Raw genomic sequence first — 21,954 nt, 5'->3', positions numbered from 1 at the left:
TAGCATCTTAGCCTAGGTTCGCCAGAAGCAAGCCCTGAGATGAAGAATCATGGTAAAGCGATTTAGAACAAAACCTGCTCCACGAGAAACTGGTAAGGGAATGAGGAATGGGACAGGAAAGAGGAAAAAGTCAAGCCACATGGTGATCTCAGAAAAAGCTCCGCAGGCGCTAGCCTCAGCTGGATCCTGCAGAGGAACCCTGGAGAGTAAGGTCTGCCTCAGAGTTTATCTTGACTCAAAGCGAGGAATCTGTTTTCATGACTTGCACACGTGTATTACTGGCAAAGGGTTATCCAGGGAGAGGTAACCATACAGGCCCTTCTAGATCTATGAGCCTATGGCAAAGGACTTCAGTATCTCCAGGGAAGTCTTCTGAAGAAGGAATACAACTATAGGTCATTGAAAACGAAAGCACTCAGAAGAGTGGAAGATGGGGCTGGCACTGTGGCGCAGTGGGTTTACGCCCTGGCCTGAAGTGCCAGCATCCCATATGGGTGCCGGTTCTAGTCCCAGCTGCTCCTCTTCTGATCCAGCTCTCTGCTATGCCCTGGGAAAGCAGTAGAAGATGGCCTAAATCCTTGGGCCCTTGCACCCACGTGGGAGACCCAGAAGAAGCTCCTGGCTCGTGGCTTAGGATCAGCTCAGCTCCGGCCATTGCGGCCATCTGGAGAGTGAACCAGCAAATGGAAGACCTCGCTCTCTCTACCTCTCTCTGTAACTCTGTCTTTCAAATAAATAAAATAAGGTGTCTGCTCACCTTATTATGTTCATATCACCAATCTTATGTGTCATTTGGCAAACGATGAACAATGTAAAAGAAAATTATCCAAAATATTGCGGGAAAAGAATTTCTGTTTTGTTTGATTTTGTCCTTAAGTAGATTAGGCAAATTTTTCCCATGTCAGTCTGAGTATAATAAATTCTTTCACAAAATGAGTCTTCTATTATGAACTTTTCTTTTTTAAAAAAGAAAGATTTGCTTATTTATTTGAAAGGCAGAGTTACAGAGAGACAGGGAGAGACAGAGAGAGATCTTCCATCCGCTGGTTCACTCCCCAGATGGCTGCAATGGCCAGTGGTGGGCGAGGCCAAAGCCAGGAGCCAGGAGCTGCTTCTGGGTCTCCCACGTGGGTGCAGGGTCCCAGACACTTAGGCCATCCTCCTCTGCTTTCACAGGTCATTAGCAGGGAGCTGGATCCGAAGTGGAGCAGCCAGGAGATGAACTGGCGCCCACATGGCATGCTGGCATCACAGGCAGCGGCTTTTACCCGCTATGCCACAATGCCAGCCCCTTATGATCTTTTCTAAGTACAAGAAAACAGGTTTGGAACTCAATATGATTGAGCCATCTTCCCAAGCCTTTGAGCACATGACTGTGACTTTGAGTTTCTCTGAGTGTAGGAAGCTTCAACAACTGCAGGGAGGGAAGAAGTCCTTGCCTCTGGATAACCTCATGACTGCCCTTGAGACCTGTTATGTCACTCCCAGGGCACCAGGCTTCTTGAGGCATAATAAATGGTGGGCCACCACTCAGATGTTGTGGAAGAAAGAACACAGCACCACTGACAGCTGCCAGTTGGTGGCTGGCCTGACGCTAACACCAGGCCAGGGGTGTTCCCTACTTCACATACATAATTTCATAAAACACCAACCTCAGACTAGGTCATGCTCTGACTGTGATGGAATGCAATAAACACAAGACCACTTTGAAATCATGTCTGAGCTCAGACCAAAACACAGGTAACTCCTGCCTCTTTACCTATTAAAGATTTAGCCTCATTCTCTTCCTTCTGCCTCCTAGGGAAATATATTAAGCTACCTGGTCCTAGAACTATACCCAATTACTAATAATAAACAATCTAGAGAAAATCTTTGTTTTCCTAATCTCTCCTTCAAACCATCTAATTTAAGACTAAATCTATGGGGCCAGTGCTGTGGCACAGCAGGTAAGGCCTCCGTCTGCATTACCGGCCATCCCATATGAGTGCTGGTTCCTGTCCTGGCCGCTCCACTTCCAATCCAGCTCCCTGCTAATGCGCCTGAGAAAGCAGCAGAAGATGACCCAAGTGCTTGGACCCTTTGCACCCATGTGGGAGACCAGAAGAAGCTCCTGGCTCCTGGCTTTGGCCTGGCCCAGTGCTGGCCATTGCTACCATTTGGGGAGTGAACCAGCAGATGGAAGATCTCTCTCTCTGTATCTCTTCTTTTATAACTGTCTCTCTATAACTCTGCCTTTCAAATAAATAAATCTTTAAAACAAAAAAGAAAACTAAATCACACAGCAAATTCCTCTTAATACCCCATGAGATGCCCCAGACTTGCTCATAGTGTGAACTTTCATTTGTTGTAGTAGTAATAAATCAAATTTTGTTTGACTAAAAACATAATCCTGGCTTTTCTGACTGGTAGGAATGGCCATGAGAGAGCCTGAGTTACTACAGGCTCCAAAGGCACACATTCTCACAGGTGAGTTTAAGGAACTGGGAAACATCTACAGATCTTCCATACATGGCATCAGGAAAGTGGTAGACATTCTCTCTGTATTCACATTCTTATAACCTACAGACTTGTCCTGATGATTGGCCAACTTTTGTTGTGGTTCTAGCCATATCCTGACCTTCACTCACTGAAATCTAGTCCTCAGCTTTAACTGCTTAGGGAACAATTGAATCAGGAAATGAATAGCTTACCTTGATTCTCTCTCGAACAAAATTGAGGTAAGTTTCATTCTTTTTGTCCCCAATTTCAGAGAGTGCTATCGAGTAACTATCAGAATTGTTGACTCGGGCATTCACACACCACTCCACATTGAATAGATGTGCAATTGTGTGAATCGCTAAAGAGGGCAAAAAAGAGAAACAAAGAAAGTGAAGGGTATGCAGAAATGTATTGTAAGCTGCTTTTCCAGCCACTGCCTCTGATTGAATGATGTCACAGGGAGAAACAGGGGTGGCCCAGGGCACTTATAAACAAGAACAGGATCCCCAGAATCAGCAAAGCAAGGCTATTCTAGTAGGTAAGTACCTGCCCAATTGTATTTTTATTGTGAGAAAATCACTTAAACTCTCTGGTCTCAGTTTCATCATTTGTAAAATGAAGATCTTGAACTATATGCACCTTAGACCTAATCAAGTCCTAAGATTCTAAAAACTAGCGTTGGTCTCTCAGGATGGTGCTTTTCACTGTCTCTTCCTAATATAGTTGCGCTCAAACATTCTTGAGCTCTCATAAACCTAATAGCTGACCAATTCATCTGACTCTGAAATCACTGATAAATGTGATTGAATTGATGTAAGCCAATGGCCACAAGTGTGATTCCCTTAAAAAACAAACTGCATTCTTTATTCTAACATACACATGCATAGGGCTTACTAGGTGTCAAGTATTGTTATAAGTGCTTTACAATTACTTCACTTGTAATTCACTCAATGATGTAGGTGCTATTTAGTGTCAGCTCATCTTGGAGATGAGGGAACGGAGACATCCATTTATTTAAAAGTTTGGCCAATGTCACCAATCTAGGAAGTAACAGAGTTAGGAGCCAAATCCAAGCAGTTTGGCACACAAATCTGCGATACTAACCAGTAAACTATGCTACTTTCTAACAAGATTTTGTCACATTTCTTTTGAACTATTTCATTCACCCCATCTCAGAAAGCCTACATGATCTAGTAGGAACAGAAGAACCCATTAAGATCTGTAATCCAAGTTTATTTTACTTGGATTAGGAATAAACTCTGAGGTAGAGTAAAAGTCTGTTGTGATCATTGCTGTGCGCATCTATTGTCCGCCACATGAATTATTTATTAAGTAATTGGTAGACACTGGATAAGGGCCCAGATACACACCTTTTTGCACTTATACCACTAGCCTAATGATTATTATATATATACACTCATATATGTATAATGTTTATATATAATATCATCATCATCGTCATCACCACCACAATGAAGATATTTAGCTGCTAAGAACTATCTAAAGGGATTCTCAATTTTTTGGCTCCTATAGGTTTACTGCAGAAAATCCACAGATCCACGTGTGCAACCATTTGGTGGAATGAATAAAAGCTCTCATATGTATGCTAACAAACATTTGTTATGTTAAAAGTAACGGAAAAAAATGAGGATGATTGGATTGACTTTTCCCATGACACATTTTCATTTGTATAGGCAGATCCTAAGATGTTAAAGTTTTAAGACCTTGAGAAATAAATCCTAATATTGGAATGACAAAAAGAGCAGTAAATACTTTAACAGAACTCTGAAAGAATTGATATCTTGCAAAAAAAAGTCACTTAAGAATGAAGAGATATTTCTGGTTCAAAGTTTCCTTCACAATTTCAAATATTTCAATAAACTTACCAGAATGAAGTGCAATCATCCATGCCACCATTTTATGAAAAGTGAGATTTCTGTCCAGTTGTCTTCGAATTCTTGTTGAGCAGCACTTCGGAGTAATGGAGAAAGAACGAAATAAGAATTATTAACAAGAAATCCTTCTGTGTACTAAATATTTGATGAGCATCATCTCATTTAACTCTCACGACCACCCTAAAAACTTGACCACACTATTTGAAAGATGATGGAACTGAGCTCAGAGAGTTGTAACCAACTTCCTCAGGTCAAACAATTAAGCAACATAGCCAACTTCATCAGCTTGTTTTTTGTTTTCATATCAGTGCCATGAAGTCTCTCCTGAAATCCACTGTTTAATGGTGTAAAAAGAATTTGGAAAGTGAACATATCTAACCACATAGTTTCTTGTACCAATTAATTTATTCAACAAATAGGAAATATGGAAATTTATACAGGACAGCTCTTCCTCACATACCTGACAGTCTAATTGAGGAACAGTTCTAGAACAAGTGGAAAGTTCCCAAACAACACTTCTTCGGGACAGACTTTATGGGAGGAAAAAGAAAGGTTCACTTGCCCACATAGGTCAGAAGCGTCATAATGAATATCATTGACAAAATAATAATAGCATAAATAGCAGTAATTAATATTTATCAAGAGTTTGTTGGGGCTGGCACTGTGGCATAGCAGCTAAAGCTGCTGCCTGTAGTGCCGCCATCCCATATGGGCGCTGGTTCTAGTCCCAGCTGCTCCACTTCCTATCCAGCTCTCTGTTATGGCCTGGGAAAGCAGAAGATGGCCCAAGTCCTTGGGCCCCTGCACCTATGTGGGACACCCGGAAGAAGCTCCTGGCTCCTGGCTTTGGATCAGCCCAGACTTGGCCGTTGCGGCCATTTGTGGAGTGAACTAGCAGATGGAAGATCTCCTCCCCTCTCTGCCTCTGCCTCTCTGTAACTCTACCTTTCAAATAAATAAATAAATCTTTATAAGAAAAAAAAAAGAGTTTGTGCAAGGAACTGCTTTAAGTGTTTTATGTGGAGCTGCCATTGTGGCGAAGCAGATAAAGCTGCTGCCTGTGATGCAAATATCTTATATGGGCGCCACTTTGAGACACAGCTGCTCCACTTCTCATCCAGCTCCCTGCTAATGCCCCTGGGAAAGTGGCAGATGATAGCCCAGTGCCCCCAAATGTGAGACCGGGGAGAAGCTCCTGGCTCCTGGCTTTGGCCTGGCCCAACCCCATTTGGGGAGTGAACCAGTGGATTGAAGATTCTCTCCCTCTCTCTCTCTCTCTGTCCCTGTGTGTGTGTATGTGTGTGTGAGTGTATGTCTCCCTCTTTCCCTGTCATTCTGGCTTTCAAATAAATAATTTTTTTTAAATTTGTTTTATATATACTGACTTATTTAATTCTTACATCAATCCGATCAGGAGAGTTGGTGTTATGGCACAGTGGGTTAAGCATCACTTGCAACACCAGATCTTATATTAGAGTGACAAGTTCAAGTCCCAGTAGTTCCACTTCCATTCCAGCTCCCTTTTAATGTGCTTTGGAAAGCAGTGGATGATGGTCCAAGCAGTTCGCCCTGCCACCCATGTGGTGGCGTGGATGGAGTTCCAGGCTCCTGGTTTTGGTCTGGCCCAGCCCTGGGCTCTTGTAGCTATTTGGAGAGTGAACCTCTTTCTCTCTCTCTCCCTCTCTATCACTTTGACTTTCAAATAAACAAATAAATTTTAAAAAAAAACTTAATGAGATTTTACTTCATCCCAGTGAGAATAGCTTTCATCCAAAAATTAAAAAGTAACAAATGCTGGCTAGGATGTGGAAAAAAGGTACCCTAAAACATTGTTGGTGAGAACATAAGCTAGTACAACCATTATGGAAGACAGTATGATGATTGCTCAGAAATTTGAAAATAGATTTACCATATAACCCATCCATCCCAATTCCTGGGAATATACCCAGAATAAATGAAATCAGCATATGCAATAGAATATGATCCAGAAAAAAAAATCCTGAAAGGAAGGTGCCATTATCAACACCATATAACAGATTAGGAACCAAAGGCATAGAAAGCATACCTTGTCAGAGGTCACATAGATTTTAGATTAGAATGCTGAGATTTAAACCAAGCCATCTGATACCAGAGTTTATTAATATTCTGATATTTCACAACTTACGAGATTACTGTGACATTAAAAATAGTATTTTTTTTTTGACAGGCAGAGTGGACAGTGAGAGAGAGAGACAGAGAGAAAGGTCTTCCTTTGCCATTGGTTCACCCTCCAACGGCCGCCACGGCTGGCGCGCTGCGGCCGGCACACCGCGCTGATCCGATGGCAGGAGCCAGGTGCTTCTCCTGGTCTCCCATGCGGTGCAGGGCCCAAGCATTTGGGCCATCCTCCACTGCACTCCCTGGCCACAGCAGAGAGCTGGCCTGGAAGAGGAGCAACCAGGACAGAATCTGGCGCCCCAACCGGGACTAGAACCCGGTGTGCTGGCGCCGCAAGGCGGAGGATTAGCCTAGTGAGCCGCGGCGCCGGCCTAAAAATAGTATTTTGGTCCATATCTTTGTGTATTTGTCCTATCTGTATATGTTAGAAAATGTATTTTGAATCTGGATTCAGGCCAATGCTCAAATAAGGAAAAAAAAAAAAAGCTGGCTTATGGTGGCATTAGAGCTTTGCACTGCTGAAAATCAACTGCTTGTTCAGGCCATTTTGTTCCAGAATCTAAATGTTCTGCCACTTAGTTTCAGAGAGCTTTTAGAAGAAGAAAATGAAGTAGCAAAATAAAGTAGGCATTTAAAATACCATTTTAGGGGCCGGCACTGTGGTACAGTGGGTTAAAGCCCTGGCCTGAAGCACCAGCATCCCATATGGGTGCTGGTCCTAGTCCCAGCTGCTCTCTGCTGTGGCCTGGGATAACAGTAGAAGATGGCCCAAATCCTTGGGCTCCTGCACCCACATGGGAGACTTGGAAGAAGCTCCTGGCTCCTGGCTTCGGATCAGCTCAGCTCCAGCCATTGCGGCCATCTGGGGAGTGAACCAACAGATGGAAGACCTCTGTCTCTACCTCTCTCTGTAACTCTGTCTTTCAAATAAATAAAATAAATTTAATATAAAATACCATTTTAAATATCGAGTTTTAAACATTGTATTTAACTTAAATACAGGGATATTTAATATTTGGCTTACTTGTTTGTAATAAAATGTTCCAAATTTATAGAGAAATATAATTGCATTGACAATTGTTATTACTCCACTATCACTTGGTTAGCCACACCTAGGGAGAACAGGCTGTTTGGATCATGAGTGCAGATTCATGGAATTGCAAAAATACTAGGAAGGAAGATACTGGGAATTCCAGAAAAATGAAAGAAAAAAAAAGATTAGGCTTTATTGAGTGTCTTCTGTGATCCAACTCATTTGCCCATAATCATTCCCTCATTTAATGCAACTAGAAAAGCACTATTGTCCTCATTTTACAGATAAGGAAACTAAAAATAAAATCTCTCATTGGCTGGAATTCAAGGTTATTTGTCTGTCAAGGTTCATGCCTCTTCCACAAAACCAAATGCAAGGATATAGTCACTATTATTCTAAGTGCCTAAAAATCTAAGACAAGAATTCAAGTCCAAGTACTCTATCTGGAAGGTGACCACAGAAGATGAGGCTAGTAGAAATGAAGCTAGAAAGGAACAGGAAACAATAAAGGGTGTATTACCAAATAAGCTACATTATCATATCATATCATAACCCCACACCAGAGAACTCTAGGATAGTGAAATAAAACTCATCCCAGAGATTTTTTTTTGTTTCCTTAGTTTTTCAGTTTTTGCTTAAGTGGTTATGAAGATTGAATGTTTGTCCATTAATGCTCAGCCATCATTGTTGGCTAAGGGCCACTCTCAGGGTTTGAAGCTTGTCCTAGGAGAGGGCTGAACGAAAATCCCTAGGTAGAGAATGACTGGTGCTTTCAGAAGGCAGGTGCCCCAGGAACTGGAACTGTCAGTGCTTAGGGAATAGGGGGGAGCACCAACAGCTCCATTACAACTGAGCAGCCATGGAGCTGAAGGGAGGATCAAGGCCCTTAAAACAAGGGCTTCCTGTTTGAAATAGCTTATTTTCTACTTTGTTGATGAAAAAGTGACTGATACTGTTTTCTTGTGTATAACCTTGTTGCCTTTTGTATTTATTTCAAGGACTGAAAGTTGTTTTTCTACTTTATATCCTTTACAACTTTAAGGAAATAAATTTTCCTTTTCCCAATTGTCATGTTCCTCTGTGGTTTCTTAGACTTCTGATGGTAGGCAGAATTCTAAGATGATCCCGAATGACCTTATATAATCTCCTCCTCTTGACTTTAAATGAGACCCGTGAGTATGAAGAGAGATTATTTCAGTGATTTTGTTATATAATATGGCAAAAAGGATTTTACACAGTTAATTAAAGATTCAAGTTGATTCTAAGAGGGAGCTTCTCTGTGTAGGCCTGACCCTGAACGCCCAAAATCTGGGTCCGGACGTCACAGATGAAGGAAGTCAGAAATTTGAAACATAAGGATTTAATGCATGGTTCCTGGCTTGAAGATGGAGAGGGGCATGTGGCAGGGAATACAGGGGCCGCTAGGATCTGAGAACAGCTTCTGGATGACCAGCAGCAAGGACAGAGACTTTAGTCCTGCAACTTCAGCAAACTGAATTCTGCCAATAAGAATAAACCTGGAAGATGATTTTTTACTGAGAATTCAACACAGTAGACACTTTAATTTCCATTTGTGATACACAGAGCAGAGAACCCAGCTACAGGGTGCTGAACTTCTGACCTACAGAACTGACAATTATTACGGGGAAGTTGTTTTAAGCCATTACATTTGTAGTAATTGGTTACACAACAATAGACAGCTATTATACTTGTCATACTGGATTGGTGAAACTACACTGGAGTCCTAAAAATCAGAGAATGGGAATTAGTAGAGTTGGAAAGTGTAACTGAATTACATTTGAAAGCAAGTTTTGCCTTCAGATACACCTGTCTGGGCTCCCTGCTCTGCCACTTAGCTGTGTGTCATTGAACAATGTATTCAGTCCTGTTTCCTCATCTGTATAATTATCCTAGTAGTTCCTTCATAGGCTTGTTGCACAGATGGAGGGATATGCTTGGGAAATATGATATCAATTCAGTAATGCTATGTTTTATCTTAATAGGTAGTCTTTCAAAGTTAGTTAATATATAACATATACACTTTATTAAAAGGAAAAACAGGTTACTAGTCACTAATGGGCCAGTGGAATGGGTCCTACCAGGGCACTAATCCCTAATTTTTCCCAGCTGCCCTATTTGAGGTGGTAAGAAATGACAAACTAATCCAAAGGAAAGCCACAAGTCATGCTGATGCTGAGCTTTCAAGAATACCACCTCTTTACCACTTCCTAAAAAAAAAAAAAGAGGAAAGAGGACCAGTTGGTAGGCGGGAAGGAAGGATTTTGTTGTCTGTAATTAGCCAGGATCATTCTGTTCTTCTGCTATATAGAGATACCACTTCTAAACACTGAGTCACTTCTGAATTATCTACAGTCACTTACCAGTTACCCAAGTTGCCATAATGTTCCATAGCTTCCTCACTGAACTACCTCTGTTTGTTGCCATCAGCATCTATGGGGAAGTTCCTTTGTTACTGACACTGAGAGCCTTGCTCAAGTGCAATGAACTGCCATTCTAATGCAAAGGAGATTATTGTGTCACCTAGGCAGATTTCTATGCTCTACTGAAACTGTGAGTGAGAAAACACATTTCAAAAAATGAGAAGTGGAACTAAAAAGAAGTATATATTTAATAGAATATAACATGAATGGTGTAGCAACCTGAAATCTCTGTTATGTACATGTGGTCTCACTAGATGCACCACTAATGTATCTCAATTAGATAGTTTTATACAAGTTGGGAGATGTAAAAACTGGCCTTGAATCTACAGAACACAGGCAAACAAGTTGACAGTAAATTTCATACCTGGTGACAGTGATAAATATGAAGAATACCACTTTATTTGCATTGTATTATTTATAGTTTTGAAATATCATGTTTATCTCCTCTTAAAACCATTAATATCTAATCCAAGCCATAGCTCCCTCTTTATTTTGTATTCCTAGTGATTTCTTAGCACATAGATGACATTCAACAAAAATTTGTTAACTGACAACCCACTGACTGACAGACTCAATCAGTTAATATACTTTTAGAATAGCAAATTCATCCTTACACTTGCATTATTTGACCTGGTTTTTAAAAATAAATTTAATTTTTTACGTTCCGCAAGAGTCATACATTTTTCATTAACATGTAATAATTCTATATATTTATGAGGTATACCTAAAATATTTAGATAGAAGGAATATATTGTAGCATTCCACTGCACAGCAGGGTGACTGTGATTCACAATACTCTATTATATATTTTATGAACAACTAGAAGACAGGAGCTTGAATGCTCCAGACATAAGGAATCGATAAGAAGATAGAAATCCTAATTACCATGATTTGATCAGTTCATGCTGTACTAACATCTTGAAATATCACTCTGACTTGTTTTTCAGAAAAAAAAAAGCCACCAAAAAAACTATGAGACAGAAAGCCCAGGAGGCTTGCACTAGACCACAAGGTTAAAAATAGAGCCACATTGAGGGCCTCTGATTCCCAGACTGTATAAGGTAACAGATAAGATCTCACACTCTCACCTTCCTGTTTCTTTCTGATGTTAAGACTAGGACTGCCATTCAGTTAGAAATAAGTTTCTGCATGGCAAGTTTGGATTAATGTATGCTGAGCCCTATACTGTCTACATATCCCTAAACAAAACGGGATGAGATTCTTGTCTTTCCTGGCGTGCAGGATTGCAGTAAGGTGGGTGGATGTGAACCTGGGATTTTCTTTCCCAGTTTACCAGAAGAATTACTAAGCAATGATTGATTAATACTTCTATAAACTGAACAGAAGTTCTGTGGCTGTTTAGTTCTCCCAGTGTCCTACCACTAAGTTACAGCATTTCTACCCTAGATTATTTGAAGTATTCCAACACTAACATATGTGATGGATTTCACGATATGACAGTGTTAGGAAGTTTAGATGACACATAGAAAGGTGAATGGGCTTTGGGGGCACGATGACTTGGTTTTGAATCCTACCACTGCCATTTAATTTTGGTCCCACCTCACTTGCTAAAAGTGCATATTTCATGACTTGAGTTATATGAAGCTTCCGTGAATGGCAGCTATTGTGATTTCCAACATTAGTCATAGTACACTCATTCAGTTTAATCCCAGTTGTAAAAGAAGTTTAGTTTGCAGAATTTATATTTCAGATAGCAAATCTCAGAAAGATGGACACATCAGTCTATCAAAGAAAATTGTTTGCTGCTAGTTTTAAAAATATATATATTCTCTTATATAAAGATTTGATTACAGAGCTGGGCTTCTGTGCAATGTGAAGAGTGGCCTCATTTCACCCATGTCTTTGGAGAACCTCATGTGGATCTTTGTTCCGGGCCACAGTGTTGGGAGCCACTGTGCTGGTTTCCCTGTATAGGCCTTTGTTTAGACTAACCTTCAACTGTGTTCCTGTAAGGAGGATTCACTAGAAAATCCATTTGTACAGCTCACTGATATGGTTAGCGCTTGGCCATCTGGCTTCAGTGCTCTCTTTCTTGTACCTTGATAAGCACGTCTGGTAGCTGTAAGACCTCGTTGTAACTCCCTTTGTCAAACTGATACTGATTCCTGTGAAATTATTCCTTTGAACTATGTTGTAAGATGACCCCTGCTTACCCTCGACTGTTACAATCCTTGCCTTGTACTATATAAACTACCTCCTTCTCCAATAAAGTGAGACCTTGATCAGAGTACTGTCTTGGTCTCCCTTCTCGTGTCTGGTTTGTCTCTCCATTCAGGTCTGCCCTCCTCGTGTCCTAGTTGATTACGCCGCAGGCCGGGGCACACAGAAAGTATAAAGGCTGCCATTACAACATGTGCTGTTCGTAGGTCATATCAACTCAACAGCACTGTAGTTTTGGCTTGTGGGGTAACAAGGATTTCCTAACAAGCCATTCTGGTGAAAACACTGCCTATTTCTCAGGCCTTACTTCCTCTAAATGGAAAGCATTTAAGTAGAGGCAGGGAGAATGAAACAGAATTGTGCCTCCTTAACAAAAAGCTACATTTCATCAAATGTTCACTGGAAACCTATGATATATCACATACCATTCTTTACAAAAGTTAGCTCATCAAAAAGTTAAATCCAGTGAAATTTTATCTCTGTGGTTTCTTCAAGTGAGGAAATGATTTGGACATCCTTGTAATCAATGTTTAATACCAAGTGCTGTTACTAGGCTTTTATTTTTTTTGGTGGTCATTATGTGACAGAGTTTGTGGCTTAAATAAGGAAACTTATCATAAAATTTTCCAGAAGAAAAAAATCATAACTTTCTGGAGTATCTTTAAATTCTTCTTTTTCTTTATAATTTTTAAAAATTTGATGAAAGAGAGAGGGAGAGGGAGAGGAGGGAGAGGGAGAGGGAGAGGGAGAGGGAGAGGGAGAGGGAGAGGGAGAGGGAGAGGGAGAGGGAGAGGGAGAGGGAGAGGAGGGAGAGGGAGAGGAGGGAGAGGGAGAGGAGGGAGAGGGAGAGGGAGAGGGAGAGGGAGAGGGAGAGGGAGAGGAGGGAGAGGGAGAGGAGGGAGAGGGAGAGGAGGGAGAGGGAGAGGGAGAGGAGGGAGAGGGAGAGGAGGGAGAGGGAGAGGAGGGAGAGGGAGAGGGAGAGGAGGGAGAGGGAGAGGAGGGAGAGGGAGAGGAGGGAGAGGGAGAGGAGAGGGAGAGGGAGAGGAGGGAGAAGAAGGAGAGGAGAGGGAGAGGAACTGACTTCAATATCCTGGTTTACTCCCCAAATTCCTGCAACAGCAAAGATTGGGCCAGGCCAAAGCCAGGAGCCCAGAGCTCAATCTGGGTCTCCCACATGGGTGGCAGGGACCCAAGTACATGAGCCATCACCTGCTGCTTTGCAGAGTATGCACTAGCAGGAAGCTGAATCACATAGAGAATCAGGACTTAAACCCAGGCACTCTGATATGGGATGGAAGCATTCCAAGTGGCACCTTCACCACTGTGCCAAATTCCTACCCTACCCCTATTCTTTGTTTTTTTTTTTTTTTTTATGAAGTAAGGATGTAAACATTATTTCTAGCAATTTTTACTTTACAATTAGGCTTGTGAAGTCCAATTTTGGCAGTCAGTTTAAGGTGAAATGATATTTTGTAATAAGTTAAGTCATATACCAAAAAAAAGCTTATTTGTAGACTACTTATGCTTTTTACTGAAGAGAGTGTTGTATGTTCAACAAGAGAAAAACATCTGTGGATCAATGTGAATAAGAAAAACTAAGGCAGAGACTTCAAGGTACATTATACTTGTTATAGACAATTTAGTTCACTTTCCTTCCCCCAAATGTTCTGTGATTGCCAAATTCAGTATTAATTCCTCAGTGATGCCTTTAAGGCTCTAGTTTATCAGCAAAATCTCAACTCTTTTCTCCAGCCTTACTATAGACACTTGCCCTATACAATCCATATATTCCCATAAAAATAGATTGTTTGCTGCTGTCTTCCATAAATGATTTCTATGTAAGAGATATTTTTTAAAGCTTGTCAATACAAAACACATGCATTTTATTAAAAGAAGAAACAGAACCTACTAGTAACTAATGGGCCAGTGAAATGGGATCCATCAGGGCACAAATCCCTACTTTTTCCCCCAGCTACCCTATTTGGTGTGGTCAGAAATGGCAAATAAATCGAAAGAAAAGCCACATGTCATGCTAATACTGGGCTTACAAGAATAAGATTTCCTGGGGCCAGCGCTGAGGTACAGTAGGTTAATCTTCTGCCTGCAGCACTAGCATCCCATGTGGGCACCGGTTCTAGTCCCGGCTGTTCCTCTTCTAATCCAGCTCTCTGCTGTGGCCTGGGAAAGCAGTGGAAGATGACCCAAGTTCTTGGGATCCTGCACCCACGTGGGAGACCGGGAAGAAGTACCTGGCTCCTGGCTTCAGATTGGTGCAGCTCCGACCGTTGCGGCCATTGGGGAGTGAACCAACGGATGGAAGACCTTTCTCTCTGTCTCTCCCTCTCACTGTCTGTAACTCTACCTCTCAAATAAATAAATAAAATATCTTTAAAAAAAAGATTTCCTGAGTCAAGCTTTGTGGTGCAGCAGGGAAAGCAGCATGCTCAGGCCCCGGCCACTCACATGGGAGACTCAGATGGAGTTCCAGACTCTTGGGTTTGACCTGGCCTGGCCCCAGCAGCTATGGACACTTGGAGAGTGAACCAGCAGATGGAAAATCTCTCTCCTTCTGTAACTTTCCCTCTCTATATATAACTCTGCCTTTCAGATAAACAAATCTTTAAAAAGAATAAGATTTCCTCACCATTTTCTGTGCTTTTGTCCATGTCATTTTCTCCCATTAGAATGCCTTTCTCTCCCATTTGCACCTGCTACTTTTTTATTTCTCCTGCTATGCCCATCTCTAATGCCACATTTCATAAGAAACTTTTCTTCATGTCTTGCCCTGCCTGATATGATTTCTCTCTTCTTTCATTCTCTGTAGGTTTATTTGTAGAGGAGCCCATTATATTTTGCTTTGTGTCATAATGACTTAAGTATGTGTATAGACTGTAAGTTGCTTCATTCTCATCTTGATTTGTATATAACACCAGTAAGATATTTGTATTATTTTATAGGTTATAAAGGTCCTTCCTACTTAATTGGGGTTTTTCCCCCCTTCTTGTATTTAAGGGCTCACTAAATTGTTGAAGTGAAGGTGAAAGAAAACGTGGGCATTTAGAAACCTCTGCATCCCTCAATTCCACAGAGCCAATACTTCTTAGTCACATTCAATCTAGTGTGATTCTTTGCTCACTGACTCCATGTGCTTGGGATATTATACACAAAATATATTTTGTCTGATTTAAATTATTTTGATGACACTGAAAGATTAACTTTCGGAGCCAGTTTCTGTGGCACAGTAGGTTAATCCTCTGTCTGTGGCACAGGCATCCCATATGAGTGCCAATTCATGTTCCGGAGGCTCCTCTTCAGATCTAGCTTTCTGCTGTGGCCTGGGAAAGCAGTAGAAGATGACCCAAGCACTTGGGTCCCTACACCTACGTGGGAGACCCGGAAGAAGCTCCTGGCTCCTGGCTTTGGATCAGCCCAGCTCTGGCCATTGTGGCCATTTGGGGAGTGAACCAGCGGACGGAGACCTTTCTCTCTTTCTCTCCCTCTCACTGTCTGTAACTCTACCTCTCAAATAAATAAATAAAATATTTTTTTAAAAAAGAAAAATTAACTCTCATGCTTATTCTAGCTTCATAAAGCCCAGTTTATATACGTATGTGTGTACACATGTGTATGCTTAATTCACTGCTATGGTCAAGGTACAGTTTGTTTTGTTGTTTAATTTATTTTCGAGGTTAAATGGTTGTCCCAAGGGAGCTCCATTCACAAATAGTACAAGAAAAAAAATTTGAGAATAGGGCATGGCTTGGATCATGAGTATTATACAAAAGCTGATATTCTCCCAAACCATTGGTTTGCTTTTCCTGAGACAGGACATTTTGCTTTATGGCCTTTAAATATTTGATAAACTTGGTAAAATGTTTGCTCTTACCGCACTGGAACCCCTGAGAAAAGAGAGCAGATTTCGACAGACTGGAAGCAGGATCAGCAGGCAGTTGAAGTTCAGGCAGGCTGCTGGGGCCCTGGCCAATGGCAGTGCTGCCTAGAAGAGGCAAGAGAGGGAACAGAGTGACTCCTGTGAGCACAGAATTCACCTGTCCCCACTCTCATTGTTTCCCATAAGAGGCCACATGCAGTGACAAGTGATCCAGCAAGGAAGGTCCTTCAGAGCCATGGGTTTTCCTTTAGGGCTGCCTGGGACCCTTGGTTTTAATCGGAAATGGACCCTTTCCTAAACTCAGCATTTTATTATGAAAAGTTTCAAACATAAAGGGATGTTGAAAGAAATTTTCAATGAAGGCTTGTCCCTGAGATTACACCTTTTACACTTTACCATACATGCCATATCAAATATCAATCTTTCTATCTCTTTCCATTCATCCTATTTTTTCATGCATTTCAAAGTAAGTTGCAAACACCAGTTTATTTTTTTGTAAGTATTTAAATGTTCATATCAATAACTGCAATTCAGTAGCAAAACTGGGCTTCTTAAATATTTTAAACAAAGTATTCTTTGCACATAGACAGATCTTAACAGTAACTTAAACTGGTATGGTGTAATGCTTTGGTATTAGAATTATTAGCTTTATGATGTCTAAAGATGTCGTATATTTTGGAGGAAGAAAGAATCAGCAGAATTATAATAATGCTGTATAATTATATCATAATTACTAAATGTGTGGATTATCAAATGTATTATAATTAACATAAAGTAATTAGTTCATAGTTTCAGCATGACATAACAAAAGCTGTGTTCTGGGGAAGTTGCAATTGTAATTATTTTTGTTTGCCATGAAGAAGAGGACTGACATTCAAGGAAACTGAGATTACTGAAGGACACAAGGAACTTGAAGAAGTTCCTCAAAATCTCCAAATGTAGAGAGATGTCAATTTTCTAAAGATTATTTCACAACATGTCACCCAGAGCAGGACTGTTTGTGCATAAACGTGGTAGGAATCAGATGACTTGGAAAATAGGGGAAGTTCCATTTTTCCCACATGTGTAACCCAGGATGGATTGCTCCAACTTGGCCTTCCATTCCAGAGTTAGTATATTGTGTTTCTCCTTTAAACACAATAATGGCAAGTGGTTCTTGAGAAGGGAGCCCCTTCTACCACACTTTTGTTTGTCCCATACTAAAAGACCTCAAGAGACTCTTGCCCACTAAGGTGCATTGGAGGGAATGAGACAGATAGTGCTGTCTGGATTGGTCAGAACAGTTATTTAAAATAGGAACAAGAAATGTTTGACTAGATATGTGAACCAGACAATATTTCAGGAAATGGAACTTATACTTACCCCAAGAAGTTTTGTAGTATAATAATACTTCTTTCCAAAAGCATAAACCCAGTAGTACCACACAAAGAGGAAGACGTTCAGCCCCAGCCAAACGAACTGCACAAACAGAAATAATTACATGAAGTTTTCATGTTCCAACAGGCAGATTCCACACAAGATTGTGTAGCAGGATTTGTGTAGAGACAAGACACCAAGGCCTTTTAAAAGGAAGTAGTCTTGTTTATTTATGCCTGGCATCAGGCCCAGATAGAATATCTTATTTAATAGCCTGAGCCCCAGACAAAAAGGAGTATTTTCTTATATATGGTTTTAGCCTCTTTTTCTTCCTTATATGGTTACATGCATACATTGGATTGACTATTCTAATGTTACATGGCGGCCACAGGAATTGATACAACTCTGCTCATGCATACATAATTACTGATGATGCTGTGTGGCAAGGGTTAACATCATTGCCCTGTGCTAGCAAGCAGAACCTGAAATGGTTACATATGCGCAGATAATAACTACAGTTGAAGCATTCATGGGCAAGCAGATAACAGCCGCATTTCATTCCCAGGACAGATGCCTCCCTTTTTCTTTTTCTGACCTTGGGAAGGTCTCTACCACAATTTTAATCATGTCAGTTAGAAACATGTTTAATTAAAAGACAAAAGCCTCTACCACAACTGGAGTCAGATATGGGTCAGGACTTCCCTAAATCCAGGCTTTGACAAAGGTGGTTACCAAAATGGGTGTTAACCAGCTTAGATTCTTTTCTATAACTGTAATCTTTCTATTCTGTATTACTGTTATTGTTTTACTACTTGGCCAGTATTCTAGGTTATTATCAGTCTATCTTATTTCTTTTACTTCTGTTCCTAACCCTCCTCTCTACTTGTTATTTTTTGAAGGAGGAGATACTTAGCAGGAGTGAGGGAATGAGGAGCATGGGATTTAAAAACAAAGCACTTTCTAGACTGTGATAGCTCATTACAGTCCAGGCATTGATTTTTATCAACTAGTGACATTGCCCTGTCCTCTGCCTTCAGTTCTGTAATGATAATCGCTTAACTGCTTTGAAGGTATTAAATGTCCATAGATGCTGGAGAACAATCTCTCCCAACAAAGAAGAAGGTCCTAAAGCAAATCCTCAATTTCCTGACCTGATCATGCTTTCTTACTCTAGCTCTCCAAGCTAAGTCTTCATTTCCAAATATATGAGTGCATAATTCAAAAGAAGAGAATTTCCTGGGAAAAATTGGAGAGCTTAAAAATATAATTTCAACTTGTCTTCTGTAGGAATAATCTCTTAAATGGTGATAAGCAATCAAGTTTATAGTTTTCAATATTCAGAAAAATTCTGCATTGCATTAGAACATTGGTTTGGAATAAAATATGTTCTCTAATAACAAAATATATTTTATTTTTATTTTATTTGTGCCCCTAATTTCTATCTCTAAAATTTAGACTCAATACATTTCATGATAAATTCTCACAAGGTTCTTTTTGTAAGTTTTTAGACATATGTATGATGCTTCCATTGACAATTTGGAAAGCTACTTAGAAATCACATTTCTACCTACCCAATTTGTCCATGGTTGCTTCACTGAGACCACCATCTTAAGAGAATAGTTGATCTTTATGTTAAAGAATACAGAAATCATACAGAAATAAATGTCTATTTGAAAATCAGTTGCATCTTTCCTTATAAAGATACTTCTCAATATAGTTTATTTTTTTACAGAAGTATAGGTAACTTATTTCAGTTTCCCTCTCTTGAGTATTTATAAACTTCATATATACCTCAAATTTAGACCTCAGAGAAAAGAACATACTTATATTTTAAAAGCAATGTGAGGGGCTGACACAGTGGCACAGTAGGTTAATCCTCCGCCTGTGGTGCTGGCATCCCATATGGGCACCGGTTCTAGTCCCAGCTGCTCCACTTCCCATCCAGCTCTCTATTATGGAGTGGGGAAGCAGTGGAAGATGGACCAAGTGCTTGGGCTCCTGTGTGCGTGTGGGAGACCTGAAAGAAGCTCCTGGCTTCAGATCAGAGCAGTTCTGGCCATTGCGGCCATTTGGGGAGTGAACCAGCAGCTGGTAGATGTTTCCCTCTGTCTCTCCCTCTCACTGTCTGTAACTCCACTTCTTAAATAAATAAATAAATAAATAAATTTCTTAAAAGAAGAAATGTGAGAACTTTGATTCTGTTAGGTGTAACTGCTGAAATAAGAGCCAATTTCCATACTGTGTCAGTCGTATTTTGTTATTTGGAAAATGGTCTAAAATATCAATTGGCCATTTGTCTCTAGGTAAACATTAGTAAGCAACTTAGGATCAGGGATCATTATTATGAAATATCTTTTACTCCCTCTATGAAAAACTGGATAATTATGTACCCTGAGGAACTCAAAAATAAGGTAGCAAAAGTGAGCCCCCCAAATACATTCATTCCTTAATGAATTATTTAATGAATTTGCAGTAAGGATCTCAGTCAGCTTTCAGATAGATGTTTGTTCACAAAATAAATCAGTTTCAACATGATTTCTCAAACAAATAGAAAAGTTTTGCTCTATTTTAGCTCCCAAGAGAATTCATAATTTATCTCTTGTTGGTACTTACAATAACGAAGATGGAGAGTCCTTCATTCTCAACCCAGTTCCCCATGGTGGCAGAGGTGCACCGTGTTGTGTCTGCACTTCTATACTGTGCTGCTTATTCTCATAAGGAAATGAAAACAGAAGTCACGGGGCAATCTGTTTCCTTTTCTATGATCAGAAATTAGCTAACCATTGGTCAACTACAAAGCTTATTTACATAGTAAATTTAAATCTTTACACCACAAAAATTACAGTTGAACAAAAAAAAAGCAACAATGATCCAATCACATCTAAACAGTAGAAAATAAAACCAATTTCAACAACTGAGAGATAATGCTGCAATTCATAGGAGGCATTTTTCATAGTGAACTAACCTTTCACTAGCCAGTTATCTGCTAACAATTTTTGTGTCCTTCAACTAGTCTGACTTGGTGCTGAGTAAACATTAAACAAGAATATCTTTTGAGAGGCTAGAGCAGCATTTACAAAGTTGTTGAGAAAAGCAACAATGGCAATGGTTAGTATTTATAGGATACTTATTATGTACCAATTGTATATGCTATATATATATGTCTATATATGTATGCATATATACACATATGCATATGTGAGTTGAGCATACATATATAGATATATGTCTGTATTCACATACAGACACTACATGCTCACACATCCACACATCACTTCATTTGATTTGTATGGCTTAACTCCTACACAGAAAGCTCTATTATTAAAATTACTTTAGGGGCCGATGCTGTGGTGCAGCGTGTTAAAGCCCTGGCCTGAAGCGCCGGCATCCGTTATGGGCGCTGGTTCTAGTACCGGCTGCTCCTTTTCTGATCCAGCTCTCTGCTATGGCCTGGGATTGCAGTAGAAGCTGGCCCAAATCCTTGGGCCCCTGCACCCACGTGGGAAACCTAGAAGAAGCTCTTGTCTCCTGGCTTCGGATTGGCGCAGCTCTGGCCGTTGCGGCCATCTGGGGAGTGAACCAACAGATGGAAGACTTCTCTCTCTGTCTCCACCTCTCTCTGTAACTCTGTCTTTCAAATAAATAAAAATAAATCTTTAAAAAAAATTACTTTACAGATGAGGACCCTGAGACCCACAGAAGTTACTTGGTCCCAGGCACACAATCAGGGAGTACTGGAGAAAGTATTTAAATTCCAAGCAATGTAACATCAAAGTGTACTTTTAACTATGATACCAGAACAAAAGATTGACTGTTCCAATCTCACCCAACATCACTTCACATCAACTATAGGAAATGACAATGTAACAACCATATCAGCATTCCAGACAGCAATCATGTTCCTAGGGAGATACAGCATCCTCTATGCTAACTGTATGAACGTAGTCAGAATGAAAGTACTTTGATATGGCAGATGGAAAGAAAGCTAGATGCAGCATTTCCCCCAGCTGCTATTCAGTCTTCAAGATATGACAAGAAGGAGGGTAGTTGAGTAATTACACTATGAGATCAAGTTGAAAACTTGCACAATCATGGTCATACAGAAGCTACCACTAACAGGGAGTCAAGAAAAAGAAAAGAAATAGGAGAAGTGAAAGGGAAAGAAAGAAGAAAAAAAGAGTAAAAGCATGAACTTATTTTGGTTGCTCTCTATGAACTACTTGGGACAGGCTCTGGAATTACGATAAATAGTAAAGATTCATTGTTTTTCACTTACTGTTCAAGGAAATTTACTTACCTTTGACCTTCTGCATGGCTCTTGGATCATGTATATCCTATGTAAAGAGAAGTTGGTCTCAGCTCTCTGCTTGTGGCCTGGGAGGGCAGTGGAGGATGGCCTAGTGCTTGGGCCCCTGCCCCAAAGTGGGAGACCTGGAGGAAGCTCTTGGCTCCTGACTTCAGATCAGCTCAACTCTGGCTTTTGTGGTCATTTGCGGGGGGGATAAACCATTGGATGGATGG

General features: G+C 40.4%; 1 protein-coding gene across 2 annotated transcripts in view; it reads right to left on the bottom strand.

The window, feature by feature from the left end:
• CYBB (cytochrome b-245 beta chain) overlaps positions 1-21,749 on the bottom strand; it is a 40,480-nt gene extending 18,731 nt beyond the window's left edge. Inside the window, exons 1-6 of one of the 2 annotated variants that reach the window (XM_089323641.1) lie at positions 21,731-21,749; positions 20,047-20,144; positions 17,440-17,535; positions 16,072-16,182; positions 4,365-4,449; positions 2,691-2,836 (exon numbers count right to left, since the gene is read on the bottom strand). In XM_089323641.1, the coding sequence (XP_089179767.1) occupies positions 2,691-2,836; positions 4,365-4,449; positions 16,072-16,182; positions 17,440-17,535; positions 20,047-20,091 (483 nt within the window). In that variant the 5' untranslated portion in view covers positions 20,092-20,144; positions 21,731-21,749. 2 annotated transcript variants of the gene reach the window in all.
• Between the last annotated feature and the right edge of the window lie 205 nt (positions 21,750-21,954).

This window comes from Oryctolagus cuniculus, chromosome X (genome assembly GCF_051225735.1).
Source record: "Oryctolagus cuniculus isolate XC-2025 breed Fujian yellow rabbit chromosome X, ASM5122573v1, whole genome shotgun sequence".
NCBI lineage: Eukaryota > Metazoa > Chordata > Mammalia > Lagomorpha > Leporidae > Oryctolagus > Oryctolagus cuniculus.
The sequence above is the reverse complement of the archived record's forward strand: the minus strand, read 5'-3'. Positions and strand labels throughout refer to the sequence as shown.